At 35.3% G+C, this 9979-nt stretch overlaps 1 protein-coding gene across 1 annotated transcript in view; it reads right to left on the bottom strand.

Annotated features, from left to right (window-relative positions):
- The window catches only part of xirp2b (xin actin binding repeat containing 2b), a 38914-nt gene that overhangs the window by 13909 nt on the left and 15026 nt on the right, over nt 1–9979 (bottom strand). The window contains exons 4-6 of the mRNA XM_081367571.1: nt 2909–2995; nt 397–466; nt 178–272 (exon numbers count right to left, since the gene is read on the bottom strand). Of these exons, the coding sequence (XP_081223697.1) occupies nt 178–272; nt 397–466; nt 2909–2995 (252 nt within the window). The remainder of the gene's footprint in view (nt 1–177; nt 273–396; nt 467–2908; nt 2996–9979) is intronic.

Genomic DNA, 9979 nt, shown 5'->3' with positions numbered 1-9979 from the left:
AGAGCTGAACACAGGCTCTAAAGTCATATGAACCTCAATAAAACTATGCTGTTGAAAGTGGAGGGACTCATGGAAACGTAAAAAAGATGGTAAGTAGCATCTTTTTATGCACTGAATACCATTAAAACATAATACATTCATGTGTCAGAGTAGAGATGTGGGCTTAAAATGACTTACCTTAATTTTCTTGCTGGGGGCTGCCTCCTCGATGGTCTTTTCAAAATGCTGTGCCAGTTCTTTAGTTGAGAGCCTTGGATAATACTCTTCCTCGTCTGGAAGCAAGAGGCAAAAAATAAAATTAAACATCTTGTCTCTGTAAAATGCATTACAAAACAAACAATGAGCTGCAGTGGGATATAGAACTTATTATTTATAAATTATTGCTCTTGAACTTACCGGTTTCATTGTGATGATTTTCATAACTGGAAATCACTTCTCTGTTATGAGTGATTTGATCATGTGCAGTCTGTAATAAGGCAACATAAATACAATTTAATTTAGAGCAAGAATCAAATAGAGTGCAACCAACAGGAGCTAAATGATTATTTCTGACATGGATTTACAGATGTTTTCATAAGTGACCCACAGTGTGTTTTATCAGTATGTGCATTCCTTGGGAATCAAACCTGTGATGTGACTGACCATAGTGTTGTTAGCGCCATGCTTTATCAGTTGAGCTTATACTTAAAGAAAAACAAACTTTCAAAACTCTCATCATGAAAACATGGTTTAAACAGTTTGAACAATTAAAGGTAGGGTAGGTAGGATTTTTGTAAAAAACTTTTTTTCAAATTTGTTTAAACTGTCTTTATATACCAATACATAATTAAAATGTAAGTGCTCTGAAAAAGAGAGTATAAAAATCGAGTGACTATAGACCTTTTAATCTGCAATAAACACAGCTCATTATTTCCATTCGGGACGAAACAATTGATTGGTTTGGGCGATTGTCACTTACTCTCGCAACCATGGCTACCACCACTGTTGCTACAAGATCTGCCCATATGCGCGCGCACCCGTTTGATTTGAGGAGTGCAAGAGAGGCACGGAACCTACGAAGAGTAAAATAATGGCAGAGAAAGAGCATTCAAAATTCAAAGCACCTGCATATGCAGTCAGCGAAGGCAAACAAGGCAAAAACTTCTTCCTCGGACCCTGGTTGCCCACACTCTTGAACGACCTCCTCTGCTTCGCCCTCGACCCCGGACCTGTCCTCGAACCGACGATGCGGTACTTGTCACCGGAGTGTAACGTTAGTCCTCATCAGAGTCAATAACAATGTTTTCATCATGGAAACTCTTACATGCAAAACACCGTATATGTTATAAATCTTACACGAAATTCACCTTCATCACAGTTTAACTGATGGTAATGAAAAAACGTGTATCAATGCAACCTGTTTTTAGCTTTGCCTTATAAATATAGCTCGTTACCTATAGCCTAAATATAGCTTGTTACCGAATCAAACAAAATATATTTTAAATTTTACCAGTATCGATATGCTAGCTTGATAGTGAGTACTAAAAGCCATCATATTTGTTTATATTCATAGTGATAAAGTTGGGTATTTTATTACATGTGATTCTGACATGATGTCACTGCATGCACTGCGCTCCTTCCTCTCCACTCGTCTCAGGTAAATAAATGCGTCTTCCAGCTGAGCCTGAGCGTTTGGCGTGGCGCGTTCATGTGTTTTGGGGGCGTGGCTTTGGAAGGAGCCCAGAAGGGAGGGGGGTGGAGTGAATGGAAATAATTAGCTGTGTTTACAACAGTCGTGAGAGGTCTACAGACACTCGATTTTTATACTCTCTTTTTCAGAGTACTTACATTTGAATTATGTATTGGTATATAAAGACAGTTTAAACAAAATTGGAATGTTTTTTTTGTAGAAAAATCCTACCTACCCTGCCTTTAATGCTCTTTCACATGATAATCGCAATATACAAATTAAGTTTGAAATCTAGATAAAAAACAAACAAATAGTTTCTTAATTGATCTAGTGCTATCAATTCCACACACACACACACACACACACACACACACACACACACACACACACACACACACACACACACACACACACACACACACACACACACAAAAAGCAATATTTTACTGATGGATAAAAATAGTTGTATATAACATTTACAATTCAGTAAATAAGGTAAACTGTTTTAATATATAATAATATATTTTTTATAATTTTATAACAGCAGTATTTTAACAATATAACATTTTTAATATTTTAATGTACTGATAAAAGCATCTGCCAAATGTATAAATGTATATTTTAAAACAGTAAATGATTTGGGATTTTCATTGTGACTGACATCACAAGAACATCTGTGGCAAGATCACTTTAAGTCTTATGATGGTGTGTGTTTCAGGGTTTTGTGTTTTGTTTTTATTCTACTCAACAGACACTGTTCTGCTCACCTGATTTAACGATCAATATCACATGAATTATTCTACTAGACTACACTTAGAATCTCACATCTCTTTTCTGAGTATTTTCACAGGGTCACTTCAAAACTTGATTTAATTCCCCTTATCCTCATTTCTTTTAGCATCTTTTACTGTGAGGTTATTTTAAAGTAGGGAGTGCATAAACTGAGTGCATTGCGCTTGCAAAGTCGCTCTGGATAAAAGTGCCCACCAAATGCATAAATGTAAATGGAAGTGTTTTCATGTGAAGGTGACAGTGCTAAAACCTCAACTTCAAATTTAAAAATTTCACATTATTGAAAATTGATGTCAGTTTGACATTTCACAGTAGACAGTAAACAGAAAAATAAGGCACTTCAGCACCGCGTACAGAGACAAGGCAAGAGCCGCTACTGTTAGCCTGACGTTTCAGACTTGTGAAATGGAGAGTTATTAGTAGCAGGGTTGTCGGAAATGTCCGTACCCTTTCATCCTGGAGGAAGACCTGCTGCGAGACTTGTCGACCCCCGCTGCTGCTCGCCACAATCATCGCTGATGAATTTGACACCTCCTGCGTGACAGGAGACAAGGGTTGTTGTTAGAGGATGAGACATAGAAAAGAAGAACACAAAAACGTCTTTCCAAGACAGCGCTCGCACAAGCTGCTTAGTGTCGGTATATCTTTTCTGCACAGCCTTTTCTCAGTCACAAACAACATATATTTGCCAAGTAACGTGTTAGGGTTAGGGTTATTCTTTGTGGTGAACAGTAAAAAGCGGCAAGACTCAAACACTCAACCTTAAATGAAGTATAAAGTATTTTTATAGAATGAATTTTTCTTGGTGCGTTTTTTCCCCTGTCTTTAGCTAAGTCAGCCATAGTGCACCCAGTTATTTTGACACCAGCCATGCGCTCTACTCTATAGCGTTAGACATCCAGCCAGGGATGTACATTATCCCGCTTATTACACGGCTACTTGCCACGTAAGTAAATAATTAGACATGAAATATTGATCTGAGGCTAAATATTTGATTAGCTCTTTAAACGCAAATCTTACTGTATATTTGATCAAATAAATGAAGCCTTGGTGAGCATAAGAGACTTCTTTCAAAAACATTCAAAAATGTATGATTTCAAACTTTTGAGCAGTAGTGTGAATTGCAATGCATTTGATAAAAGAGATATCAAAGCAGAAAAATGCAGCAGGATCTTTTCTCAAAACTGTATAACTTATCATCATAATTATAGAGGCAAACGTTTGAAGATTTGGAAATAAAACCCACATACTTAACCTAGAAATGATATCTCAGCCATCTTCTGTAACACATGGTTTGTCTGTATTATTTCAGTGAAATAACACTATAATGAAGTCAAAAATTCATTATGCATACTTGCATGAAACCTGCATTAAAAATCACAAATTAAATGTTAGAATTAATCTATACATTTCCATTTTCCATTTCAGGATTAGGATTAGTCAGTGCTAATTACTGTTAAACGGCAGGTCTGATGGCTTTAGCCCTTGGATGAGCAGATTTTGTAATGTTATAATCCGTTCCAACACACACTCCCACACACAAACGCATGCAGCCGTACATAAGCATGTGTGATATCATCAGCAGGGACGCAATCAATACCAATCCATAAAAACAGCCCGAAAACGCACAAGAAAAAGCACGCAGATCATTAAAAGAGATACGGCTGACATACATTGATGTAGATTGCATCGTTAAAACCAAAGGTGACTGAATATCAGACCCAAAACACTCATCAAAGCAACGGCGCAACAGTGACCGCCTGCTGCTTCAGCGGCTTTCCTTCTGATGATGTATTTTCTCCAGAGGGACTTCAAAAAACACTTTAATAAAGAGTTCCAAGTCATTAACCAAAACCAACCAGCTCTGAGATGAATCGCAACACTACAAACTTGGATTCAAAGCACTTGAAAAATGGAAAAAACGGCTACTCAAAAATACTTCAATGGTATTTTTTAACTTGACTGACAAATGGATAAAGAACAGCAATTAGTCAAAGCTTGATTAAAAAAATATATATTAAAGTTGCAACATCCATTAGACAAAAGTATTGTGGACACATATTTAGTATGTGTTTTGTGGCCTTATTTCAGAAACTTTAAGTTTTTTCAATAACCATGCATAAACATTATTCTCTCAAAAATACAAACATGTGCATGTTGCTCACATATTATGGTAGCCCGGTTTGTGCTAAATAGAGTGTAATTACACCTTTGCCATTAATATTTTTAGGAGCAACTGAAAAAAGCACAAATGTCAGGGCATGTCAGAACATCTCAAGGACCCCAAAAACACCTTAGACCCCAGAGGGTTAAATGTTAAATTTAATAATATTTATTTACACTATAAATATGATTTAAATAAATATGCCTATTTATTTGTCAATTTTTACTCTTTTTTTAAATTAATACATTGATTATTGCCTTTTGTTCATTTATTTTTAAGAGGCACTTCTAGGTCTCCATATATTTCTGCTTTAAATTAGCAGAGGACATAGTACATCGACAGACCATGAATAGATACTGTGGTTGTCCCTCCCAAAAAAAGACTTTTCAAGCATGTTATGTATTAGATAATCCGAGCAGAAAATAACCTATATGAAAACTTTTTCAAATGCATGATGGTCTAAATTGGTCATAGATAAACATAGACCTCATTATCCAAGAAAGGGTAAAAAAAAAAAAAAAAAAAAACATCAAACCTCAAAAATACATCCTACATACCAAACACTCACATAATGTGATGCAAGTTATGGTTTAAATATACACACACATCCCCAACATGCACACACAACCCAGTTTAGTAAATGAGTGTCACCAGGAGCAACAGAAAGCACAGATAATGAGATGACCTGCTGCAACACAATCCTTTGATCCTTCTCTCAAAAAACTGCAGCATGATACATAATGTCAGCTTATGTTCTCATTTGTCTACTCAGTGTATATTATTTCATGCTTCTCTTTGTGAGCTGTGGATTAGTGCCAAACTTTATCAACGTTGTGTGGTAAATCCTTAATGTTCAGTAAACAACATCTTTGAAATTATATGTAAAAATGTTTGAAACTATGCTTTCACAAAGCTACAAAAACAGAGGAACGTGAATCTAAACCGTTTTCAAACTTTTATAAAATATGTACAATACATTTGTACTAAATCTATACTAACAGCTCTGAGGTTATCCATAAGCTACAATATGTGACCCTAGACCACAAAACCAGTCACATGGGTCAATTTTTAGAAAATGAGAGTTATACATCACATGAAAACTGAATAAATAAACTTTGTTAGGATAGGACGATATGTGGCCGAGATACAACTATTGAAAATCTGGAATCTGAGGGTGCAAAAAAATCGAAACATTGAGAAAATCGCCTTTAAAGTTGTTCATTTATGTTCACGATTGTGCTGCATTCACTCACAGAAATAAATGTTTTATATATTTACGGTAGGAAATTTACAAAAATAGCTTCATGGAACATGATCTTTCATGAAAAATTGATAATTTTGACCCATACAATGTACTGTTGGCTATTGCCACAAATATACCTGTGTGACTGTTTGTGACCTGTTTTGTGATCCAGGGTCACATATACTTCATAAGCAATGTACAATCTTTCTTTTTCAAGAAAACAAACAAAAAATCTGCTGCTTATACAAAATTCTTTGTCCAATCAAATGATATCTAGAATAATGTCTTTCCTCCAAATATCATGTGAGGCAGCAAATCAGTGATGTAACCTAATACTACTGGTTATTAAAAAGGGCTTTTGATAAATCCCTAACTTACAGTTTAAAAAGGTAATGCATCAAAAGAAGAATGATAACTGTGCTCATCAAGCCTTTTCTCCTCCTGTCTCCGTTTGCCAGACTGGTTCATTATCAATTCTAAAAACTTAGACCTGAATCCAGCGTTTCAGGGTCAAAAACAGTGTTTTAAATATAACCCTCATGAAACCTAGATGTTATGTCGAGGTCGGACAACTCACCTTATTTGTCAATCACCTCAAATTTTGTATTCTTTGTTGAAAAAAGGTAGATAATGCTCTGTGAATACTCAAGACTTGTGAATAAAAGCTTAATCTATTATAATTTGCATAGAAATGAGGTGTGTTTCTAATTTACTTTCAAGGCAAAATTATTCTTTTTACTCGTATAATTTTTATTTAGACCTTCAAAGTACATATATTTCAAAGGTCATTGTGGCTTAAATCCTCTTATAAAAGGCTTTTACACTACCATTCAAAACAGGGTTTTTTTGTTTTGTTTTTCAAAGAAATTATTATCAATCACCTTAATTTCTGTACTTTTTTAGTTGGATTTCTTTGTTGAATTCCTCTTCCTGTCCTTCCGAGTCAAATTACAAATCAATATCATGTGGTTTGTGGTTAAACTGAACTTTAAAAAAAAAAAATAGAAAGGAAGACAATTACTAAATAGCTGTCATGACCAATGAAATTTTTGTGAATAAAAGCTAAATCTATAATGAGCCTAATTTGCATAGAAGAGAGGTGCTTTTGTAGGGGAAAATTATACTTTTTACTTGCTAGAATTTTATTTAGACCTTAAGTGCATATTTCGCAGGTCATCGGTTGATCAAATATTTCCTCTTATAAAACGTTCTTCCTATAAAAAAAAGGGGTTTTCTTTGTTGAATTCCTCTTCCTGTAATTCCAATTGAATGGAATGTAAGCCAATTACTAAATTTGGAAATGTATTGATTAGCATCCCACACTGAAGAAAAACAATGCATATGCTCATTTAAAATCGTATATCAACCAGAAATTAGTAACAAGACTAAAAATTATTTGACATACAGTATATATATGTTTATAAATAAATTTTTAAATTACATTTTTAACCCAACGTTTGGCATTTTTTAGTGTACATTTGCAGATTCACATCACATGACACAGTTTGAGTTTGAGAGACAGCTTTAGCGCACTTCAATGTTGGTGTGAAGAGAGCACATCTCCCACTTTCTCCTGTCATTCTGTATTCAGTGTGATTTTTTTTTTCTCCATCAGTAAGCCGAAGCCACCCCGTCCCGGCAGGGGAGAGGAGAGGAGCACGCTCTGACTCACTGGGATGGATGGGTGGACTGGATTCAATTTGGATCGGCAGAGTTGGATTACACAGACTGTGACCAAAATTTATCTTCATTCTACTTCTCTCACTGCAAGCAGTATCTGATGCAAGCGCTGCATGCATAATATCAGCATGTGCCAATGCTAATGAGCCTCAGAAGCTTGAGAGAATCTATGCAGATACGAGAGGGTACAGATGGGTACAGATTTGACTTGTTATAGAGTCAGATATTGGGGTTTTGTGGAAGGTCAGCTGTAAGAGGATTAAGCCCTTGCACATCCACTCTTTTCTACAGCAGAAGACTTGCTCACATGGAAATTGCATGCATGCTTGTAGCATTTAAACCCTGCACCAGAACTAAATCTAGCATCATTAGGGATGTCAACAAGCCAAAATGATATACAAGTGCCCTGAATTTAAGGGAATAGAATTGCAGTCAATATTAAATCATTTTGGGACTTTATACCAGCATCTCGCACCCAAACAGCTCAGAATGTTTCATTGAACTTGAACTAGTTTTGCATACAAGACTCAATTACAGTTTAAAATGGAAAGCAAAAGATGGATGTGAAACACCTTCAGGATTAGTTTTGGGACTTTAAAATGTACAAAAGCACTAAAAAGATTAACAAACGAGAAGTGTGTTCTTTGTGTTCAGTCACAATTCTGTAGTGCTATAAATCGCCTGGGTAGAAACTAAACTGATATGTGTGTAATGATGTGTGACACTTTAGTATGACATTAAAATTAATTTATTTTTTCAACAGATGCTGTATGGCAGTGAGTCAAAATCAAAGTGACTGCATCTCAAATGCATTTTAGCACATCATTCTTTCATATATACACATACATAGCGGCAGGCATATACTGTGACTGTGTAGCATTTCAAGTGTGGTATGAAGAAAAAGATGAAATATAATACTATAAAACAACATATAAATATTATTGAAATATATATTTTTAAACACGCTGGTTAGTTTCACATGGCCCCTCCTCCGCAAATCATGCACATTTTTTTTTTTTATTCACTTTGTGATTTTTTAATGTTAAAGGGTTAGTTCACCCAAAAATGAAAATTCTGTCAGTAATTACTCACCCTCATGTTGTTCCAACTGCGTAAGACTTTCGTTCATCTTCGGAACACAAATTAAGATATTTTTGATGAAATCTGAGCCATGTCTCACTCCTCCATAGGCTGCTATGTGACCGAAACTTGGTGGCCCAGAAAAGTTATTAAAGAGATCGTTGATATAGTCCAAGTGACTCCAGTGGCTCAATCTTAAGTATATCAAGCGACGAGAATACTTTTTGTGCGCAAAAACAAACAAAAATAACGACTTTATTCCACTATTCATTTCCTTCTCTCTGGACCTCTAGTTGGTTCGCGTAGTGTTTTTGCGCAGCGCGTCTGTGTTACACGTCACCACGTAGGCTCACTATTGGCCGACGCCGGTCATGTGTGTGATGCGTGATGACGTGCAACACAGACGCGCAGCGCAAAAACACTACGAGGCCCAGAGAGAAGGAAATGAAAAGTGGAATAAAGTCGTTATTTTTGTTTGTTTTTGCGCACAAAAAGTATTCTCGTCGCTTGATATACTTAAGATTGAGCCACTGGAGTCACTTGGACTATATTAACGATCTCTTTAATAACTTTTCTAGGCCAGCAAGTTTCGGTCACATAGCAGCCTATGGAGGAGTGAGACATGGCTCAGATTTAATCAAAAATATCTTAATTTGTGTTCCGAAGATGAACGAAGGTCTTACGCGGTTAGAACAACATGAGGGTGAGTAATTACTGACAGAATTTTCATTTTTGGGTGAACTAACCCTTTAATTTTGTTAAGCCTGCACATTCGTATTCATCAAAACGTTTGGTTGCGTGTGCATGCAAAACGTTGCGATGCGACAAAACTAGATTACTTGCTTGCTTTTATATTAACGTTAAAAAGTTTGGGGTCAATAATATGTTTTTGAAATGTTGCTTATGTTCAACAAGGCTGCATTTGTTTCATCAAACGCACAGTAAAAACACTGTGAAATTACTTCAAATAACTTTTATTTTAATATATCGTGATATATTATGTATTATGAATACAGTATATTGTGAATATTGTGAGTAATATAATACATATTGAAATATTTTCAAAATATATGCTTTCATCATCTGTTATTATTATTATTACATTTCTTATTAGCATCAATGGTAAAAACAGTTGTGCTGCTTAATATTTTTGTGGAAACCAGAAAATCTTGGATAAATAGAAAGCTCAAAAGAATAGCATTTACTTAAATAGAAATCTTTTGTAAAATGTAAATATCTTTAGTAATGTCTCACTGAATGTGTCCTAAACAAAAGTATTAATTTCTTTAAAAAAAAAAAAATCTAAAATTGTACTGTCCCAAACTTTTGAAAGGCAGTGCATGATATGAGT

Source organism: Scardinius erythrophthalmus, assembly GCF_964197995.2.
Source record: "Scardinius erythrophthalmus genome assembly, chromosome: 6".
In the NCBI taxonomy this organism is placed as follows: domain Eukaryota; kingdom Metazoa; phylum Chordata; class Actinopteri; order Cypriniformes; family Leuciscidae; genus Scardinius; species Scardinius erythrophthalmus.
Note: the sequence above shows the minus strand (reverse complement) of the source record. Positions and strands in the feature narration are given on the sequence as shown.